Source organism: Archocentrus centrarchus, chromosome 13 (assembly GCF_007364275.1).
Source record: "Archocentrus centrarchus isolate MPI-CPG fArcCen1 chromosome 13, fArcCen1, whole genome shotgun sequence".
Lineage (NCBI taxonomy): Eukaryota > Metazoa > Chordata > Actinopteri > Cichliformes > Cichlidae > Archocentrus > Archocentrus centrarchus.
Window position 1 is genome coordinate 8,687,447 of NC_044358.1, and position 23,349 is coordinate 8,710,795.

At 38.7% G+C, this 23,349-nt stretch overlaps 1 protein-coding gene and 1 long non-coding RNA gene across 2 annotated transcripts in view; one reads left to right on the forward strand and one right to left on the reverse strand.

The window, feature by feature from the left end:
* Window positions 1-1,055, forward strand: part of LOC115789885 (uncharacterized) — a 1,615-nt gene extending 560 nt beyond the window's left edge. Inside the window, exons 2-3 of the long non-coding RNA XR_004020744.1 lie at window positions 743-812; window positions 907-1,055. This is a non-coding gene — a long non-coding RNA (uncharacterized LOC115789885). The remainder of the gene's footprint in view (window positions 1-742; window positions 813-906) is intronic.
* A 419-nt stretch (window positions 1,056-1,474) lies between these two features.
* LOC115789884 (uncharacterized) lies at window positions 1,475-21,363 on the reverse strand. Its single transcript, XM_030743453.1, has 9 exons — window positions 21,337-21,363; window positions 16,835-16,867; window positions 15,172-15,310; window positions 14,645-14,695; window positions 14,050-14,115; window positions 13,590-13,655; window positions 6,614-6,670; window positions 6,416-6,481; window positions 1,475-2,403 (listed from the first exon to the last, which is right to left on the reverse strand). The coding sequence occupies exons 2-9, from the start codon at window positions 16,853-16,855 to the stop codon at window positions 2,168-2,170; spliced, it is 702 nt and encodes a 233-aa protein (XP_030599313.1). The 5' UTR covers window positions 16,856-16,867; window positions 21,337-21,363; the 3' UTR covers window positions 1,475-2,167.
* Window positions 21,364-23,349: the final 1,986 nt, after the last annotated feature.

Below are 23,349 nucleotides of genomic sequence, written 5' to 3' on the forward strand. Positions count from 1 at the left end.
GATAGCAGTGAGGTGCATTGTGGTATCCATTATTTTTATCCATTTGTGTGGCACTCTTTTCTCCACAGTCATCTCCAAGGGCTCTAGAGCAATTCCAAGAATTGATCCAGCCTTCTTTAAGAGTTTTAGTCTCTTTAGTTCTCTAGCTCCGATACCGCTTCAATAACAGACTTGTAGAAGATGTCCAACATCTTGCTGCACACACCAAAGGACCTAAGCTTCCTCAAGAAGTAGAGTCTACTCTGTCCCTTCCTGTATACAGCTTCCATGTGACACCTCCAGTGCAGTCTGTTGTCCAAGTGAACTCCCAAGTATCTGTAACTCTCCACCACCTCCTACCTTTACCTTACTTTACCTTAGTTTTTCTGACACTGATAAGTGAACTTGTGCTCGTTAAGTTCTGGCACAAGTTCGAACTGTCCTCGGGTCTTTTCTGATGTCAGAGTGCATACCTGTCCAAAAGATGCCCTGGGTGCATACAGTCACCTAGTCTGCCTTCATTTGGTTGAAAAAACAGCTGTTGGCTGCTGTTGTTCACATGTATAGTCGCCTGGCCAGATGCAGCTGAAATGAAACCGAGGAAAAGCTTTGAAACTGAATAGCCCATCCACATGTTCCATGGCTGACTCAGTGCAAAACAGAAAGTTCACATAATATACAACTCAATGATTGCATGAGAAATGCAGAATGCCACCTGTGGGGGTGGGGGGATGAAAACTTTTTGTTGACTTACTCTCTGCAGGTACTTGGTGGCTGCAGCTTCCCTAGTGGCTTGTTCATGGCTCCCATTTGTCTGTGGGATTCCATCCAAGGTACTTGTAGCTGTCTTCAGTGTCTGCAATGTTGCCTTCTGAAAGTGCAGTCTCCTCAGTTCTGACAATCTTCCCTCTCTTTTTCACCATCCAGTCTTGTAAATGATGTGGCTGAGGAGGTTCAGGCCTATGCAGAACAGCACTGGGGACAGAACATCTCCTGCAGTTGGCTTGAAGTTGGCTTCTAGTGTTGTTCTCCACATCCCCTGTTCCTGAGTTCCTGACAAAGGCTCTTAGGGTCCTGTTGAGCTTGTAAAGTTCTAGGCATCACTTGATGTGTGAGACATTGAGTCATAGGCTTTTTTATATATATTCTACTGAGCAGCTGTAACAAGTACATTTCCCTGACGTGGGATCAATAAAGTCTGATCTTAATGCTGTGTGTCTGTCGGTCCAATGTAACAAATATGTGACTACAGCAGGTGCCTGTTTAGAGTGACATTTGTTCTGTGTTCTGCTGGTTTCTATAGTGTGAAACTTCTGTGAAGCACAAGAGCAAGTGTTTGTCACACTTTTGAACTGTTTAGGCAGACTGTGTATTAGCAGTGCATGCTTTAGAGGTATATGAGGTTCCAGCCGTACCGCACCCACATTTCAAAACTAAAATGTTCAGCTTGAGATGATGGAACTAAAAAATAAATAAATAAAGGGCAACGTCACGGTGAGAACACTTTAATACAGTGGTTATAATAAGTGGGTTTAACTCAGCACACCCCTGACTAACTTGTTCTGAACAGTTTGTAGCTTAAACCATAAATAGATTTTAAGGTCACAGTCTCTCCTATAAATGTAGTGAAGCTGAAGGCAGCTGCCGCTATGGTTGCTGACTGACTGCTGAGCCAATGAAAAGGGAGTGTTGGTGCAGCAGTAGGGGGCATAAAGAGAGGGCGGCACAGGATGAGAGTAATGCCAGAAATGTGTGATCTTTCCAAATTTAGTTTCAAAAGGTTGTTATTGGCTCTGCTCAAGGTCACAGACCCTGGTAATGAGACTATAAAGTCAAAGAGTATGACTTTTCAAATCGTCTGCCTAAATTGTGTCAGAATTCCACACACACACACACAAAAAACCCAGTATAATTTTCAAGATGAAACTTGAGGATGAGTTGCTGAGGAACTGATTGACTAAATGCAGTCTGTACTTATTCAATAGTCAAATGTATCTGAATGAACAAAAACTGATTCTTTCAACCACTAATCTGGCAAATAATCAGTGAGAATCAGCAGCCAGTAATAAAAAAAAAATCAAAAATGAAATAACACAAGAAAATGTGTTGCTAATATGTTATCAAGCCAGCATAAACATTTTTCAACACTTTTAAACTGAACTTATACTAAACTAACAGAGGTCTGAGCCTAGAAATAAAGTCTTCTAGAAGCAGACCTGTGATTCTGGGCAGTGATTGTTTTGTACACATAATTCCGAACATCTCTCACTGAACGATCACCGAGACCATTTTCCTCTCTTAAGAACTTGACGCAGTGCTCTTTTCTCGGAATTCTGCGTTGTGTGATAAAAATTCCAAAATGCCTTTCGATCACCTCCTTCTCCGCTTCATTCCACGGTCTCTTGATCTTCACACGTGTTTTCCCTACAAACAGAACACAAAGTGGACTCAAAAAACAGAGTTCTGCTTGCTTATTGTTCTAGTAAGTGCCTAACTGCAGACTTCACCAGTGGTTCTCAAACTTTTCACACTGAGCACCACCTCAGAAAATATTTGGCTTTTCAAGTGCTACCCTTATGACCAGTGTGCCAACCAGGGTTATTGTAGTTAACGAAAACGAACGAAATAACTGAAATTGAAAAAACATTGTCGTTAACTAAAATAAATAAAAACTATAATTAAAAGGAAAAAACGCTAACTAATTAAAACTGAATTGTGAGTTTACAAAACTAACTAAAACTAACTGAAATTATCGATAAAATGACTTTCATTTACTTGTTTTTTTTTTTTTATTGTTTTGTTTTTTCTTTAAGAATTGTGGACTGATGTGAAATAATCTTTTCCGCTCTCCGAGTTTAAGCTGGGAGCGCCATAGGACAACTGTGTGAGTGCCTGCGCGGGCGTGCGCTCACCGCGCTGGTCTGCAAAGTAATGGCTGCATTCTGCCAAGAAAGCGGCAGAGTCCCGTATGGAGGTTCTTTGAGTACAAGAGCACAGATAGAATCGAAAGTCTTGTTGTGGTTGATGAAAAATGTGTGGAACATTTCTCAGTCAGGAAAAACCAGCAACATCAAAGTCCACCTGAGAAGCGCACAACGGCTACAGAAACTGCTCTGATCCTACCAGGTAACCTGGCCTGCGCCTCTGGAGAAACGGGACTACTTGCCGGGTCCATGCAGCCCAGAACGTTGTGACTACACTGTTTAGTCCTTGTGCGTTTCCGTCTACTTTAACAGTCAGAGAATAACAATCAGGAATAATAATCAAAGCATCAATATAAGGACTCACAAATGTCAGCAAATTCCTGGTAGGAGACTGCTGAAACTATCAGGATGGACGTGAAGAAATGAAGAAAGTGAAAAAAAACAGGGACAAATATGTTTGCAGCCAAAAAACTGAGCACAAAGAGCAAGGACCAAAAAAGAAGTCCCAGCCTGCGCTGCATATAAAACACCTGCACACGACCACAAGGTAATTAACACACACAATCCAGCTACACAAGCATAAATGTGGACATGAGGTCGGCAACTTCTGTAGGTTGTGTACAGAGGCCGCAAAGACCCTGCAAGTCTAATTAGCGAGCATCTAACCAAGCTAGCTCCAAAACAGAAGCAGCTTCAGGTGGTGAGAACATCAGGATGCAGCTGGATTTGAGCTTTGATTCCTTCAAAGAGTTTGTTTTTGTCAAACACCACATGTAGGTGTTGTTAATCTGCTGCACTGATGCTTAAGTTTATTGTGGAGTTTATTTTAGAAGTTATTGAGTTTGGGAATTCATGTTTTTCTTTGTTTCTCCCTGCTGATGTTCATGTGTGTCCTTAATATTACACAAATTTAGCATGTCTTGTGAACAGTTGGTTGTTGAATATATTTCTTTAAACGGTATCTTTTGTCAAGTTTTCATTACACAATAGTCACTTTTGCGCCTTGAATCTTGCACCTGATTAGGTATGAAAATACTAAAACTAATACTGAAACTAACTGAAACTAAGCATGAAACCAAAAATAAAAACTAATTAAAGCTGCAAGCAGTGATAATAGGCCCTTGCTGGCCGCAGTCCAGATGCTGGTGCCGAATTGAACCCAGCTTTTCCAGCCGTGCCTATTTTAGCCCTTTTCATAGCGTCTACGTGTGAAATATTGAAATGGATGGATTGGCTAAGTCAGGGAAAAAGATGGCATATTCTGGACTTCGCCATGGCAACACCTTACATATTCCAGTACTTTGACCTGTAGGTTTTTTGTTCAGGACGATGTGAAGAATGCGTGTACCAAATTTCATGCATTTCTATGCATTTTTCAGAAATGAAAGGGTAATTTTTCAATCGCAGAAATTTCAAATTTTTTCCCATAGGAATATAATGGGGCAGTTTTGGGATCGTCATGGCAACAGCGTCCAAAATATGATATGGGTGTGATTGACTTTTTTAATTAGGTTGACATAGAGAATCTGTGTACCAAATACCATGTATTTTGGGCAAACTAAGTTGAAACTTTTGTATTGGAGAATTTTCACTTTTCCCATTAGAATAAAATGGGGCATTTCGGGCTCCGCCATGGCACGCAAAACTAAGCATGAAACCAAAAATAAAAACTAATAAAAACAAGAAACACCACTCTGAAAACTAATTAAAACTAACTGAATTAGAGAAAAAAAAGTAAAAACTAACTAAAACTAAACTATAATGTAAAATCCAAAACTATTATAACCCTGGTGCCAAAAAGTGATTTCCAGTATCTGCCATAAAATGACTGCCTGTGTTTAAACTGTTGTAAATGACTTGTTGACCTATAATCTGTGAAGCACGTGTCAAAGATATCTCTCCTTAATAATATCAAATCATTTTTAAGCGAGAAACAACATTTCTCTCACAGGTAGAAGCTGCAATCACTTTCTGGCAAAGTAACTTTTATATATTCTTTATTTATCAGGGTAAAAACTGTCAATAACAATAAAAATGTCTTTTTAAATAGAAATCTGGCCAAGAGGTCAGCAGAAATATAACATCACAGATCTGTAAAGTTAAGTGGCCAAAAAGGACTGGATTAATAATGTAGGTACAATAACACAGAGTCATAAAGATGCTGGAAAGTCAGTCATTTCTTCATTTTATATAGAAGTTATTCATAAATCCTGTTGACTGCACTTTTTGTTTACCAATATAAGCAAAGACGTTACACATAAAAGCACAAAGAAACACTGGAAATCACTTTATGGCAGACGATCACTTTTTTACCTCACAGCCTTTGCCCCTTCACACACACATGCTGCACAGAGGGTGGTGGAGGTGTTGGAAAATGCTGACACTTAATTCAAACGTGTCCGCGATGACACGCTCGCTGTTAAAGAGTTAAGCTAATAGGCTAGCCTGGTACGCTTTTAGCCTATATTTAAAAAAAAAAACAAAAAATCTAAAATACCCTTCCCACATACCACTAGACGGAGTCCATGAACCATCAGTGGTACAGGTACCACAGTTTGAGAATGACTAGGCTACACAATTTAGTCACAATTTTGTACCAAAGATGTTCAGCAAGCACTTTAAGATGTAAGTATTTTGTGTTACAGCAACATGAAATCAAATATTAAATAATACAGTGAAATAACATTGTATATTGTACATTGTACATTGTATATAGTGTTATTATTATTAGTAGTATTATTATTATTAAGGTTAATCTTGTTTGTTGCTTTTATTTATATATATATATATATATATATATATATATATATATATATATATATATATATATATATATATATATATATATTCTTAATAGTGTAAATTATTATATTTATATTTATAATAACTGCGGCTGCTGTTACACCCAAATTTCCCCTCTGTGGGCAATAAAGGCTGTTTCTTCTTCTTCTTCTTCTTCTTCTTCTTCTTCTAACAGCCTATTTCCCTGAAAAGCCTTCATCTGATCCAAAATGCTGCAGCTAGAGTACTGACAGGGACTAAAAAGAGAGAGCATAAGGCCTTGAATAATCAGGCCCCATCTTATCTCAAAGACTGTCTGCCTGGTGAGGTAACAACAATACCCCTTTATAGGCTGAGGGGTAAAAATAAACCTTTTTTTTTGCTGTGCTGTGTTTAGGTTTCCTCACTGGATCACAAACCAAATGCCGAAGAACTGAGTTCCATTTTGTCCTATCAATCAATCGTGGGTTAATATTTGTGACAGCTGACAGTTTGTCAGTTTAACCAATCAGCTTTGGCTAAAAGGGGCAACTTGTAAAACCTGAATCTTTTTGTACACTGAGCTTTGTACTAGTACAAAGCACTTTGTCTCCATTATAAACTGCTGTGTACAGTGAAAGAGCACTACACTCCATGGTTCACTTTTTTTTTAGCCCAGTAGCCTGGCCATTATTTTGCAGTCTTCAGACAGTTTTGTTTATTGCTTTCTGTCAGAAAATTAAAGAACCTACGCTCTTTTTTGACAGCTTTGCTTTTGCCTCTTTTCTTCTTAGCCAGACTCACTGTGTTGCTCTCTTCTAAAACAGAACCAGACAAAAATCAGTTGCTATTAGTGACACTTCAAACGTGCTTGAGCGCCACTCTGATTTGTGTCTCTGCCAGCAAAAGCTGCACAGGACAATACATTTGAGAGAAACACTAAAACTCACCATCACTGCTGGAATCCTCAAGTCCCTCTTGACAGGAGAAATGGTCAGAACGTCCATCTGCAAAACAAGAATAATTTCAAATGACACCTCATCTTCCTTATTCATTTACACTTTTGTAATGAACTACACTCTGAAAATGTTTTTCCTAGCACAGAATTTAGTATGAAAATAATTTCATGTTCACCATTTTCAAATGACCATGTCAATGTTTATGAGATTTTCAAAATCTAAAAATGCTTTTGAACACAATTTAAGGCTTTAAAAAAAAAAGTTTATTTGTAGTTCTAAACATATTTATGGTGGGTTTTTTTTTCTACACTATGTCTCTCCAAAGAAGTTTTTCCTCTCTCCTGCAGCCTTGATTGCAACTACAGTACATCCAAATGAACGATTATGCAAATTAGTTTATGACGTCATATAGTGACCTCTATTTTCAGCAGCGGAAAATTTCCCGTATTTTTAAATACAAAACTTGACAGGTATGCAAGTGCTTGGATCTACTCAGTGTCAACTTGCTGGTGAACTTGAAGAAGACGGTGCATTTTTCTGGTTAGTTAGAATCCCATAGTGTGGTTCACACAGCTAAGTGAGCAAGTAAACTGATTTACAACATGTAATCTATACTACTTGGCTATAATTGTGTTAAATACACTAGTTGAAGATCTGCTGACAAGAACATCAGGAGATTTTTTATAAACACATCTCTTCCTGAAAGGGGAGGGGGCAGTGGTTGCTCTAGTTAAATTTAAAGCTTTACAGAAACTGAAATATGTATTTCAATTTCAGCCCACTAACTCTTAAAAGTATGCTCTCCTAGTGTAAATCATGGGAACTTTAATACACACAAAACCTAACATCGGTATTCTAAGTAGTGTTCTTGCATATCTAATGAACAGAATAATTCCTGATCAATATAAACAGTTTCATTGTGTTGCCTGCAGTATCTCAGTAATCGTGCAATATATGGACTTCAGGGTTCGTACACTTTTTCCAGGTTCCAATTCAAGCACTTTTCAAGCACATTCAAGGCCCATTTTCAAGTTTTTCCAGCACATTACCATTGTGATATATATTTATAAAAATATAACATACTCAAAATTATTTCGCGTTTTTCTTCATCACATTAAATACATGGTATTACACCATAAGTCACTTGACAAACAACTTCACTTTAAATAAATATGTGAAATATAAGAGTCTGAGTCATTTGACTCTCCACTGTCATGCTGCTGTAAAAAATCTGGGTGTTATTTTTGATAGCTGTTTTAAAGCAAATAAGTGCTGTTACTAAAATTAGTTTTTATCAACTCAGAGTAATTGCTAAGGTAAAACCTTATCTTCCGCAACAGGACCTGGAAAAAGTTATTCATGCTTTTATCACTTCTCCCCCTGGATTACTGTAATTCCCTGTACTTTGGCATAGATTTTTCAACTATGTGCCACCTACAGGTAGTCCAGAATGCAGCAGCGCATCTTTTAACTGGTATAAAAAAAAAGCATGATTACCCAGGTCATGCCATTCCTTCCCTGGCTCCCTGTCCATTTAAGAATCGATTTTAAGATTTTATTGCTTACTTTTAAAGCCTTAAACTGGCACCTTTGTATCTGAGCTGTTCACAGTCACACACCTGTAAGAGCTTTGAGGTCCTCTAACCAGCTGCTCTTAAAGAGGCCTAAAACTACATTGAAACAGAGAGAGATGATCGAGCTTCTGCAGCAGCAGCACGAAAACTATGGAATAATCTACCTCTCCATATACGCACAGCTCAGATAATACATACATTTAAGTCTTTACTAAAAACACATTTCTTTTCCTTGGCATTTGGCTACAGTGCTACCTCCCTTAAGACAATGGCTTTTTATGGCATTTTTTAATTTATTTTAGCTTATTTATTGTCTTTTAACGTTGTGTTTGTGCAGATTTTCTGATTTAAGTGGAGTTCTTGGGGTTATATACTTTAATGTGCAGCACTCTGGTCAACGTTGTTGTTTTAAATGTGCTATATAAATAAACTTGACTTGATTGCAATTAAAGACTCAATAGTGCAAAAAATATGGGGCAACCTGGTAGGGCAAAAAATAGCTTTATATGAATATATATATATATATATATATATATATATATATATATTGCATAAACTCAAAAATACACATTTCACTTCACATTATCTCTGTAAGACCATGTGCAAATTAAATCTTAGGTTGATCTGAATGTCCTTTTTTCCTTTCTGTAAACAAAAAAACAAAAAAAAACCACAAAACAAAATACTGCAGAGGCAAAAAGTTATCGCATACATATAGTGCATAAACTCAAAATGCATATTTCACCTGAACATTATGTGCAAATGTGAACAAATCAACTTGTCAGAGGTATTTATCCCTTTATGTTCAAAAACAAACAAAACTGAACCAGACAACAAAATACTGCATAGTAAAGCCAAAAAGGGTGGGGCCTATTAAGAAGTGTCTTTCAGTTCCTTGAGTTTGTCAGTTAGCTGTTTTTCCAAATCCTCCAGACTTTTTTCCTTTTTGTTTGCAGCTCTTCGAAGTCCATTGGATTTTGAGATGAAGTACAGTTTTCCTTCCGACTCAGCTTTTTCTGCATTCCGATCAGCAGACTTTAGGAGAGCCCTCATATCCTCCTCCATTCTCTTCTTTTTGGCTTTCATCTCTGTTATCTCATCCTTTCCTCTTCTGTGCTTTTTGTTCATCATGCTTTAGACGTTTTTGTTCATCAAGATAGATGTGATACTTCTGCCTGGCAGCAGCTGCAGACAGGAGTAGCTCCTTTGTGTACACTATGTTGAGCAAACCTCCAATATGGTTCACATGGTCAATAATGATCCGCTGAGCAATCAGTGAATGCTCCTTAAGGTTCTCAACCATCACCTCCTTGTTAACAGAAAAACCTCTTTCAACAGAGGCTTGACCATGTGAGAGGACTAAGACGAGTTTTAATACCCTCCATAGGTGGTGAAAGTCTGGTTTGTTGGATAAATGTCCATGGTAAAATTCATCCAACCTTTCGCTTTGTGGGTTGAAGTTCCTGAAAGAATCTGATGCCGAAATCATGCTGTTGTCATGAAAGTGACCAAACTCCCTCAGAATTTCATCACAGCATTTTTCTTCAATACGGCCAGCTTCCACAAGGAGTCGTAGAATAGTGGTGAGTTTTCGGGTACTTACATCTTTGCTCTCGAGGAGCACCCTTGGATCCAAAACTGACAGGCTTCTCACAAGAGGATACTTAAGTGGTGCCTTTTCAAAGAGCTTGGCGACCATTTTCAGCAAAAACAGCTTGCAGTTCTGCCTGAATTCCAGCCTTGGCTTCTCAGCTTCTGAGTTCTTCTTCATGTGCTCCTCTAGAGCTCGTTCTGTGACAAATCCAACTCTTAGTTTGGTGACATCCATGTGGTTGACTGGATCAGCATAGTCAACTTGAAGAAGCTTTATAGGGGTAGTTGCATTCTTCATGACACTGGGCTTGATGAACTTCTCCATTAAACTTCTCATCGTATTTGTGAGATCACTGCACATAAATGGCAGCATGGGTTTGTCAGTCTGGTATAACTTTAAAAATGGCGTGATTTCCCTAGCCACCATGAGAAAGAAGTTGAGCTTTGCTGGGAAGAGTTCATCTTGCAAAATCATTTGAGCAGTTTTGAAAGACTTTGTAATTGGCTCTGTTACAGTTTTAGTTTTGGCAGCACTGATGTACATTTGCAGAGAGGGCAAGATCTGAAGGGCACGCTCAGCCACTTCTATATTTTCCAGCCATCGATGATTACAGAAATCAAGTGGAAAGGATGTGGAACCAGTCACTTTCGTATAGTCTTCCCTACGAGCTGGAACATCCTTGAATAGCCATTTAAGGCTGGACAGAGCATTTCCCAGATCCCAGTCTGTGGATGCACACCCTGCTCTGAAGGCATTGTGTAGTATATGCAAACCACAACTTCCAATATTTAACATTTTTTTGCCTGTTTGTTGTTCAATGTTCTGCTGGGCCAGTGAGAAGGTCTTCCAATTCACATTTGGGCCATCCATCGACAGCTGAATCAAGTTCTGGAAGCCTATATCAGAACACACTTTTTCAATCTTCTCATACATATGTTCTGCAGTGTGGTGGCCCATGAAAAATGATGTCAGGTACTGTGAGTTTACTTGGTTATCACTCCAGAATCTCATGTGCATGTCAAGCTGACATTTCTTAATTTCCCTATTCAGACTTTCATCAAAAAGAAGTACATATTCAGACTCTTTCTTGGCATTAGCTTTCATTAAGGAAGAGAAATGAGGAGCAATCCCAAACGTGGTGAGATATGCTACTTTTCGCTCCCCTCCAGTAAACTGCTTTGCTATGTCACTGTCAGAGAACATGGTTCTGAAAACGTCCCCTACATTCTCACATGATTTGTATGAATAGTGGCTGGTTACAACTTTTGCTGCCCAGCAAATTTCTGCTTTTAGTGTTGAATTCGAGGTAACAAATGATGTTATGGTGCTTGTGGTCCTGGTGGTAGTCTGATGTGGATTAGTGGACTCTGTGGGTGGTAGAGGGGCAACTCCTGCTGCTACTCCGCTGGCTGCTTCCACAGCACTGTCACTCTCCACTCTGTTGGGTGTTGATGTGGACGTAGCTGTGCTGTTTGAGGTGTTGTTTGTCCACTGGAAAAAATCCCCCACTGTAGGACCTGGATTCATAAGTCTTCTCATCAAATATTGATGCTTCTTTCCTATAGAGCACCAAAAATAGGAGGGAAATGTTAGGTTCATTCTCAATACAACTATCAGTAAGATGCTTAACTATGTTGCTGTCTGTATTATTGTTGAAGTCCTAAATAATCACCTTTAAAGTGTTGAATCTCTTTCTACTAATAACATGATGTACAGGCATGGCATGGAGAGTAGCACTAATTGGGAGAGACTTTGACCAAATTACATACTTACATTATATACATTACATACAACTCACTTCAACACAGAAGAATGACAATTCACAAGCAACCTTATATTTATTTATTTCATCTATCTGTAATATTATTTACAATTATAATGTACTGTCCACCTCCCTTATGAGCATGTGGCCTTAATTTATTCTTCTTATGAGAAAATGGATATACTTTTGTGTACTGGAGTGGAGGGCAGTGCATACATTGCACATTGTATTGCAACAATCCCTGGCTCGTGGCTGACTGAGTCGCACAGGCCTCAATGTGAACTTGAAGCCATTTCTGTTTTTTAAGTTGTTTGATATGTAGATGCTCACCACAAACAGGTTTTGAGAAAATGTCGAGGAACTTGAGCATCAGTAGCTCCTAAAGTGAACATTCTTTGTGTCCAGTTGGATCAGCCCTCCTTATTACCATTACTTTCTCCTAATAACACACTGAAGTGAAAACAAGAAGAAAATTGCCTTTAAGTATTATCTAGCCTTTATTAGATAAAGACATTATGTTTTCTGTCAGCACTGTGCTGCTCAGCTTAAGTCAAACATTAGATGAACAAGAAGCTTGGGAGTAGCTAGCAGAAATAGGCCTGTACTCAACCACTGAATACACAGGAGTTTAAAACCTCCTTAGCACAAAGATTGCCCATAGTATTCCTTATCACAACCCATTTACAGTAGCAAAACCCCAGGTGTTGCCTAAGGAACCAAGTTAATACTTGAAAAAAAATCTTCAGATTTCAAAATGCATTAAAATATAAAGTAATACTAGTATTCTTCTTTTTGGTCTGTAACAACTTAAATATAACACCGCTACTTCGCGGATTTTCACCTATCGTGGGGGTCTCTGGAACCGTGATAAGCGAGGGATCACTGTAACTAACGTTACTGTTACTGTTAAGTAATGTCGGCTAAGCTCACTAAGTAGCCCATAAATTACCATGTCACAAGTAACATGCTATACTAGCGGTGTCACAGTGCATCACACACAACGAATTCGCTAGCTAGCGGGCATAAACAAATCAGCATTACTGTGTAACGTGTACATACTCGAAAATTCTACTAGGACTTACCTTTCATGTGACTCGACAGTGCAGACTCCCCCATTGTGAAAAGTTGCAAATTCTTTTTGCAGATTTTGCAGGAGGCTACTCGTGGATGTGGTCCTTCTGTTAGCCATAATTTGTATTTGTCAATTTCCAGCCAAGACTCATTAAAACGGCAACCTCCCGGCATGTTTGCGCACTCAACTCCCCCGTCTTCGGGGGGGCGGGGTCACAAACAGACTGACAGGTCATGCGCAGATGTGCAAGCCAGGCTGAGGCGGAGAAATTTTCAGTTTACACTTTCCGACTCATTTTTATTTATCCATCTCGTAAGAGACCTATTCAGTAACAGAGTTATTTGTTGTAAAAGAAATAAAGTTACATTTCCAAGCACTTTCAAGCACCATATCCAAAATTCAAGCACTTTTCAAACCTTGAAAGGACAACATTAAAATTCAAGCATTTTCAAGGATTTCCAGCACCCGTACGAACCCTGGGACTTCAAACTTGGAGGATAGATACGTATTGAAGAGTACATCTGCAGAGCACAAGAGCCACAACCCTACCTCCTCTTATACTGTTTTAATCACTGTCAATCTTTCCATCATTCATTCGTCTCTCAGCTGTCTCGTCTCTGTATTTCCTCTGTCAGATATCTTTATCAATATTGAATGAAATAAACTTCATATATAAAACTGAGACAGTTCTACGCAGTACCTGTTGAAGAACAATTATTTACTGTAAAAATTTATTTGTAAATATTAACTGCTAAGCTCAACACTTAATCACTTACTTTCATATAAATGAATATACTTTCTGATAGGTTTTTGAGCAGGCGACAAACATGTTCTTTGGAACACTCTTATATTTGTGCATATATATTATTTGCCACAGATGGCACAATTTTGGCTACAAAATTAGTTAGAAATACAGTAGTGTTGTCTGAAAGCACCAAATAGTTATAAAGCTTAAAATATCTTACCCTTTGCATTGACAACTTTAGCTTTTCCTCTTTTCTTCTTGGCCAGTTTTGCTCTCTTGCTCTTTTCTGAAACAGAAAGAGACAAACATTAGTAGCCGTTACTGTACAGACCAGATTTTGCTGGGATAGCACGTGAGTTGAATACACAGAAACATACCAAAGTAAATCTACACCTGTGGTGTAGACAGACAAATATGTTTGCCCCCTGATAAATGTTGACCACAGCACAGAGCGAGGACCCACGAGGGAAAAAAGTCGCAGCATTTTATTTGCTTCTATCGGCCGGCACCACATATAAAACACCAGGACACAGCCACACGGTAATTGACGAATAATGTTCCAACACAAGCATAAATGCTGGCAGCAACATTGGCCATTACATAGGTTACAGTTGTAGCTCTGCAGAGATTCACAGCAGAAGTCTGAATCAGGCCTTAGTGTGAGAAACACTGAAACTCACCATCTACATGAGAAGTCTCCCGCTCACTGGAGTGATCGAGTTTCTTCTTCTGAGCAGAAGCTCCATCTGGGAAGGGAGGTGGGGGTTTGGAGAAAATCAAGTGACACCTCATCTTTATAATTCATTTGAGATTATGTAATGAACCATGTTTCTAATAACACAGAATTTATAAAGTTTAAAATAAAAAACATCCATTTCTTGTTTCTCATCTCTCGGAGGAACACTCCGAGTAGACAGCATTCACCTACAACTCAGACCAGTTGTGAATTATTAGTGATCAGTCAAAAAATTGGAACACTACTTGGGTACTTTTACGCAGCCTCTCAGATGTACTTTTTTAAATTTCACATTCTTGCTGCCCTTCTTTTCATTTCAACTGTATGCATGATGCAGTTTGGTCTGTTACATGAGCATTACAGAGCACCAAACTTGACCAAAAGTATGTGTGTCAGATTGCATTAATTAGGTTTTACCTTATCTCACTCAATTCATATTACCGATAAGAAACCCAAGGTAACAGGCCGACTTAGCTGCCCAGTTATTGTTCTTAGTAACTTAAATATAAATACTGCTGCTATCAGCAGACGACACTCACCATCTATATCGGAACTGCCATCATCACTGCATGCCATGTTCACATCATTGACTGCAAATTAAAAACAAAACAAACTATGTAATTCTGTGGAAAGTTGTATTATTGAAAAAGACAAATTTGTAGCATGAAATAATACTTAAGAATTAATCCCAATTTCCAAGCCCTTTCCTTAACCTGTTAACTGGCATAAAGATGATAATGAAGAGAGCCTTCCTTTCTTCCGATCACAGCGGAAAAATAAAGACATCCTAAGTCTGTTATTTCCATGTGCTTTCTTTGCAAATGTCTTGATAGTTTCACTTGTGATTGGCCACAATAAAAGCAAAAATGCCTTTTGTCCCACACTGCCCTCCCATTTTGTACAAGTTTTTATAGTCACCCCTAACTTCAATTTATCCTTTTTTTTGGTGATGTTTGCTCTGTCTCTTCCCATGTGTTCTGGAGATTTTTTCTTTTAACAGGTACATTAACTCTTTCTTGATCTTCATTTTAAATAAAGTGATCATTAGAAGTCTCAAGACTCTTACATGCTGGACCTTGGCTCTCCCTGTCATTGCCAAAGGATGAACTCTGAGCTGGGTTGGATTCCTGGTATGATCCTGTGCAGCTGGACAAGTCAAGCTCCGTGGAGTCACAAAAGTCCTTCTGGATATCTTCCGACTGTGGCTAAAAAAAAAACCATCATCATCATAAAATGATGTCTAACATTAAAGAAACTTTAATCATCATTTTCTTGAAACTGAAATGTCCAGTGTCACAGGAATGTTGTTTTTCCACTCAAAATGACTTGAAATCATTAATGAGATATTTTTGACATATTGACATGAGAGATTATAGCCCAAAAAGTCATTTACAGCAGTTTAAATACAGCCAATCATTTTTTGGCACAATACCGGCTGTCTATAAACGGGAGGGTCGCAGGTCTGATCTGCTAAAAAAACAGTAATTGTGGCAATATTGGGAATAAATAAGCATGAGGTGACAATAAGGTGATATGTACATCAGAAGAGGATTATATCATTAGCTGTTTTCATCTGAGGAATGTTGAGTTGCATTGAGTTTTATTAGTGAAAAAATAACGATGACCTGCAGTAGACACTGATCAGTTGATCATCACTTAATTTGTTACTCAATTTTCATTTCTAGTCAAATGTGGCTTTTGTGTTCATTTAAAGTTATTTTTGTTATTGTTTACAGACATCCTAAGTAATGTGGTTGTTTTAGTCACATAAATCATCATCTGATCCAGAAATAAGTATTTCATTTATGCAAATGAACCAAAATTCACTGCTTCTGTCCTGCACTATGGACCAAACCGTGGAATTTGGCACCGTTACATCCCTATTATCTAATTCACATAGAATCAGAAGTACAGGCTCAAATACATCTTCACTAATTCTTCTGGAATGGCCTTTCCAAAGCCTCAAGCTCAACCCTTTTGAAAATTTGTGCACTACACTTAAAAACTGGGTTTGTTTCAGGAAACCAACCAATTTAAATAGACTCTACCAATTCTGCCTAGAAGAGTGGTCACATATCCAGCCAGAATTATGCCAGAAACCTGCTGATGGTTACCAAAAGTCTCTATAAAAAGCATCTATGATGATTTCAAATGTGTCACATTTGAGCTCTGACCTCTCCTTCAAGGTCAAAATATTGATCTGAAGGTCAAAGTGATAATGATGCAATATAGAGCTATTTTAAAATGGGAATGATACATGGGGATTCTAAATATCACATTACTTTGGACTGTAATAATCCGCTAAGCCGTGGGGTCAACTTGTGCCTTTTTATTAGTTTAAAAAAACTGAAACGAAAGTGTGATCCGATCACCACCAAAATTTATTCAATTGTTCCTTGTACCACCAACAACAACTCCAGAAATTTTCATCAAAATCTGTTCATAATTGTCAGTGTTATCCTTCTAACAGTCAGACAAAACATGACTGAAAACATGATTCTTTGGCAGAGGTAAAAACACAGTACTGTTCCCTTAAAAGTAAAAACTGCCCAGCGAGTGAGCTGCCTTGGTGGACGTCTGTGCTCTCTGATTGCTTCTTGTTTATGATGATTCTCGAGGCACACTCCAGTCTGTAGCACCTGTCACTTTGTGCTATTTGATTTTCTTACAGTTTAATAACAACTACTATCAACAATTACTCAACTGAGATATTCTGAAAAAGGACATACCTGTGTGCGCCTTTCTGCCATGGCTTCTTGGAGCTAACAACAAAAAGAAGATTGAAAATAAATTCCCTGTTAAATTAATGCAATTCCAGTTATAGGTAATAATAACTACAGTCCAGCTGCATCAGCAGTCTGATGGTGGAGTCTGCAGCAAGCAGGACCAATGTGTAAGTATACAGTAAGTACATGCACAGTAGCGTTACACAGTTAGCTACCTGTGAACTTGGTCCAAGAATTCTGATGCAAAAATAAAAAAGGATCACGTTTCACCCGCTGTAGTCATTGCAGTATTACGTGACTTTGAGCTTTCAGCCTTTTGAAGTGAAGTCAAAGGTGTATCCAATGAAGTTTACTTTTTAAAGTTTCCACTTCCTCCCTGTACATCATACACTAAGACAGCATGTTATTTTTTTTCCTAAGAGGTGGAAGGAACGTCTTATGAAGAGGTAATTAAAAAAATAAAAAAGTTAAAATCTTGGCACTAAACTACCCCCATAGTTAAGCAACATTTACCGGTTACGGAACTGTTACCAACTTTTGTGTAACAAAAAAACTCTCTGTTGGTTGTCTCAGAAGTCGCTAAAGGATGAATTGAGGTCCAGGGGGTTGGGGCGTGTGCCCCTCGGTGCTGAAGCGAGGTCATAGCGTACGAAAGGATGCAGTACGAGCGCAACAGTTTTCAGGTTTACAGCGTTGTGCCAAAAAGTGATTTCCCTTTTTTTTTTATGTATTATCTTTGCCCTATCTTTGCTTAGATCAGTAAATAGACTGCGGTGCACAGGATTTATGAAGGGCTTATATATAAAATGAAGAAATGATTTATTTTTGCAAATATAATTATGACTCTGCATTATTGTATCTGCATTATAACCAATCCAGTCATTTTTGGCTACTCTTTATACAACTGTGTAACATTTGGGTTGTGCTCAGCGGTGAAGAAGAGGCCACACTGTTACTGGGAATTCCACAGTGTTGTCCTTTAATAAACATATTCTTCATCAACCTTATAAAGCCCAGCTGAATGGCTGCTGCATTATTATACATGAAATAAGCAGTGTTCATACAACCCGTGACATTACTAAGAGTGATAAAACTATAGGTCCGGCTCGGTCCATGCGTTCATCTTTTTCTCCCACGCTCTCTACAGAGGAGCGGTGCCGCACACTTGTGATATCACTGACAAAAGCTTAGGCTGTCATAAAGAGACACCACACAATTATGACTGTTACAACTGTAATGTTATATTTGTTGCAATTTCTGCAGCCCTCGGTCAGATCTCTTGGGGAAAAAGACATTTTTAATGTCAGCGATAGTTTTTACCCTTATTAATAAAGAATATATGAAAGTTACTTTGCCAAGAAGTGATTTCAGCTTCAACCATGAATTGATGAATTGATATCATTCATATGAGATGATGTTTGAGATGCGCTTGACAGATTATAGGTCAACAAGTCATTTACAACAATATAAATACCAGCAATATTTTTTTTGTCAAATATCGGAAATCACTTTTTTGGCACAAGACCGGTTATTCAGATGACAAATTGCTCCACTGCATACAGTGTGGCGGCATGTACATTTTGCGTACATTCAAATTCAAATCAGTTTATTGCACCCTATAAATTCTAATATATAGGTATATCTGTTCATTACAGGGTGTACCCTGCCGCTCGCTCTATGTCACCTGGGATAGGCTCCAGCTGTCCCGTGACCCTGAAAAGGCTAAGCAGAAGAGAATGGATGCATGGATTGTTATTAGTGTTATTAGTATATCTGATACCAAAATTTAAAGAATTTTCAACACCAGGATGCGTTCTTAATACCAAAGAACCAGGTGAAAGTAAATGTCATGAAAAAGGATCAACATTTTCTTTTGGGGACACTTTTGTTGATAACTGTGAGTGACCCCTAAATGCCAAAGTTCTTGTTGCACTTCACCAACAGAAAGCCCGCCCTTCATTTCAGTTCTGTCTGACAGCAGAAAAACACTCAAAACTGTGAGGAACTCAGGCAAATATGAGGAATAAGGCTGAACAGTGAACCCGAGGCAGAAGCTGCAATCACTTTGTGACAGTTAAATGTATCTTTTATTTATCTGAGTAAAAACTGTCACTAGCGCAGCAGAAATTGCAACACATGCAACATCATAGTTCTATAGAGACATTTGAAATGGCCAAAAAGGACTGGATTGATTCATACCTGTCAAGTTTTGTATTTAAAAATATGGGAAAATTTCTGCTGCTGAAAACAGAGGTCACTATATGACATCATCGCCTAATTTGCATAATTGTTCATTTGGATACTGTAGTTGCTATGGAGGCTGCAGGGGAGAGGAAAAACAACAGCTGGCGACCACATACACAAGCCGCGTTGTGGTGCGGGCAACGCGGGTTCGCGGCCCGCGTGGCTTCCCCCATTTCCTGTCTCTCTCCACTGTCACGAAAAGCTGCTGTGGTCAAAAATGCAAAAAAATAAGTATGTTTAGAACTACAAATAAACTTAATAACTTTAATGTTTTGCCTAGACCCACATTACGTAGATCATTTTGTCCCATATTGTTTAATGTTAGAATATCAAATTTAATGAAAGCACTGTGGGGTAAGACTGCTAGGTACATTCAACTCTCCTCTATCTGACAGTGGGTTAGGCTGTCTGCACTAACCCACTGTTGCCAACTTGTGTAAGAAAACTCGCTGTCGCCTGTCTCAAAGGCTGATAAAGGCCCCAGCACTGGGGATGGGAGCGGAGAGAGCAGGTAGGCAGGCTCGGTGTTTAAGTGAGGTTTGGGGGTTGGATGGTGGAGACAAAGTGAGGTCTGGCCGATGCCAAAGCGTACGAAGGGACGGAGGCTTCCACTGTCGCTATATCGCTTTATGGGGCAAAAACAAAAAAAAAAAAAGAAAAGCTGAGTTGTCAACACTGAGCCCTAGCGCGGCTTTGTTTACGCTGCTAAACTAAACCGGAAACACGTCACCAAACTCTGTGAAAAGGGCGCACTTAAGTCCAGTTTTAGGGGGTTGTTCCGGTGTTGTGCCAAAAAGTGATGGTCTGCCAGAAAGTGATTTTTGATGTTTCTATGTGCTTTTATGTGTAATGTATTTGCTCATATTGGTGAATAGAGTGTAGTCAATAGGATTTATGAAGGGCTTAGATATAAAATGAAGAAATGACCTGTTATTCAAGTATGTTTATGACTCTGCATTATTGCACGTACGTATAATAAATCCAGTCCTCTTTGGTCACTGAAAATATCTTTATAGAGTGTAATGTCATATTTGTTCTGATTTCTGCTGCCCTCTTGGCCACATATCTCTTTAAAAATCTGGCCAATCGCAGATTTTACCCTGATAAATAAAGAATATATGAAAGTCTCTGCCAAAAACTGATTGCAGCTTCTACCTTGTGACAGAAATGTTGTTTGTTACTCAAAATGACTTGATATCATTCACGAGAGATATGTTTGACATATTTTTCACAGATTATAGATCAGCAAGTCATTTACAACAGTTTAAATATGGACAATCATTTTCTGGCAATCACTTTTTGGCAGACGATCACTTTTTGGCACAACACCGGCTGTCGGCACTAGCCTAGTGATAGTGACAATTCAGTTTGGAGCGGCACAAGAATGCTTAAAAAATGTGATAACTGAAAATACGGGAAAATAAAAATACGGGATGACGCCGGGACAGAGGGGTAAAATTCCCGGCCAAAACGGGAGACTTGACAGGTATGGATTGATTATAATGTAGTTATAATAATGCAATCATGAAAATGCAAAACAGGTCATTTGTTTATTTTATATATAAGCCCTTCATAAATCCTGTTGACTACAGTCTGTTTACCAACATAAGCAAATATATTACACATCAAAAACATCGGAAATCACTTTTTTTTTTGCACAGCACTGCTGAGACATGGAAAGATTGGTCACTATCTAGTCTTCACCCTTTTCCAAGCTTTACCAGGCATTTTGTACCAACATTTATGAAACAATAACTTCATGGTGGAGATGGTGCACTAAAGCATGTGTGACTTCACAAAATGGCCACCGAGGACACAGGTTTTTACTGAAAATAGCCGAGGGTCACATTTGGGGAAGGTTGACTCACTAAATTTGTCGCCAGGTGGGTCTGAATAGTAGCGACAAAGTCGCTGAGTTGGCTGCACTGTTTTCAGATGAAAATGGCTCAAACTCAAAAACTGACAGGAAAAAAAGTCAAATGCCTAAATTATGTAACAAGTTATGGCTTGAAAAGATAAAAATTATAATTTGTCGGCTTGTTATTTGAAAAAGCTGATAAAAGGCTTAAAAACCATCCCCTGAGCTGCTTTGCTCATTCCTGCCGTTCACCTCTCGGTGCAGTTTGTTTACTAACAAGCTAATATTAGCTCGACTCTTTCATTGGACCATAAAAAATGAAATGCTTGTCTTTTTTTATTTTTCTCTCTTGGAAAACTAGCATTACACATATTCCAATTATTGACCTTTGAGAAATCCTTACCTGCAAACACTTCGTCTTCCGCGGTAATGATGCTGTCAGCGGGAGGGGCGGGGGCATCAATTAAGGAGGAGCTGCACCACAAGAGCCTCCACCACTCAGCAATCAGCATATTAGATACCTAAATAAATCATTGTTTTTTAATGTTTTTTTAATTTAATGTGATAACAAGATTTTAGTAACCCAGCTACTAAATAAAAATGGAAATAAATGATACCGAGTTTCTTTGTTAATAAGAAAGATTTTTTATTACATCTTAGTGAACATTATGAAAGAAGATCTAAAGATGAAACTTCACAGAAGGCTGCCAGACTCTGGGAAATACTGTCAGTGAGCAGTGCCTTATTCTCTGTCCTCAGCTTTAAGCAGCTGAAAAACAAACCCATCCATCTCTGTCTGTGTGGCTGCCTGAATCGGACTTTGCCGACCTCGCTTTGTTGTGTCTCTCTCTCAACAGCACTATTTTTATAATTAGGGGAAATCTTTTAGTTGTAAATGCCAGTTTTTTATTCAGGTGTGGGAACAGCAATTCAGAGGGCACACTTTGGTGGTGAGGAGGTGTACTGATTAATCCCTGTGCAAAGGTGTCTGACTAAAGTCAGATTACTGGACTGCCCTCGCCTCAGTCCCTGGACAGGCTGCCAGGCTGTTGTGGGGTGTTAAGAAATGCATTCATATGCTTTAATTAAGATCTAACGTGACAGTCTAAACCTGAGCACTAACGTTTAGTAGTAGTTAATATTTCTAACCTCTGTATATGATTTACTACAGCTAGCTTAGATGAAGCAGAGCGGCAGCAGCTTGAGGGCTTTGGTCTCTCAGATGGTGACCGTGTGGAGACACTGACGTCTTTCCTCAGACGAACTGCCAAAGTCACAAAGGAGATGAGTCCATCCCAACATCTGGACTTGATGACTGATGTTCTTCTGCACTGCACAGAGGAAATCAGCTGACCAAGTTTGTCTGCACCAATCAGCATCTGATCCCTGTTAGTCTGCATGCTTCATCTTTGATAAGTATAGTTACCTAAGCATAGTAACCATACAGCAGTCACTCTAAACATCTAGCATCTACTTTCTACCTACATGTCTGCCTCCTGACAGTCATTTAAGAAACCATGTGTTAACAGGCCTTAACACTGTTTCTTCTCACCCCCTCAGTGTTAAAGAAGTTTCAAGGAGTCTTAAAAGATGAGGGATTGATGCTTTTCACATGAAGACTTGAGTCGCTGAAAGAAGCCCAGACTGTAGCAGGAAATGAAAAGTGCAGCTGAGCACTTCCATCAGCAGCAGCATCAGTGACACAGAGCAGCCTGTTGTAAAAGCTGCTCTCATCCAGCTGGAGAAAAAACTACACCAGTGTACTGCGATGCTGCTGTAAAGGTCTGACCATGACTGTTTGGCTGCTTCCTGATTATTAATGAATGTTATAAGCATGTTTGTAAGTTTCATGATTTTTTTTTTTTTTTGCTGTGATTTCTTACTAACAAAAATTCTCCAAACTCAGTTTACAGTCTGCGTTTTCATCTTTACAGGCCGCACTCTGACACTCTGACTGCAATGAAGAAAAACACTTTGTAGAAAGTATTGATTCTGTGACTATATAAAAGTAGTCCAGTAGAGCCAGCCTTTGAATATTAACACTTACCATATTGTACCTGGACAGCATGTTTTTGTGTGAGACAGATTTGTAAGAAGCCTCGCTCTCAGCAAGTTTTCCAAATGTGAAAGAAGAATAGAGATGCTGCTAAAATAGATTAAATTTTAGCTTTCAAAATGGAAGATACCGCTGCTGATTTATTTCTGTCCACTTAAAACCTCAAAGCGATGTGTGAGGGAACAAAGGGAAACTTCCTCTTCAAACAGGAAGCTGGATTCTGTTACATGGTTGTTACAAACTTCTGTGATTAAAAAAAAAAAAAAGTCCTCAGATGGGGACAGTGGGTTTATTTTATAGCATCAACAAACTCAACATGGCTTCAACAAAGCATAAAACCTGTTGAGCAGAATGAAGTAT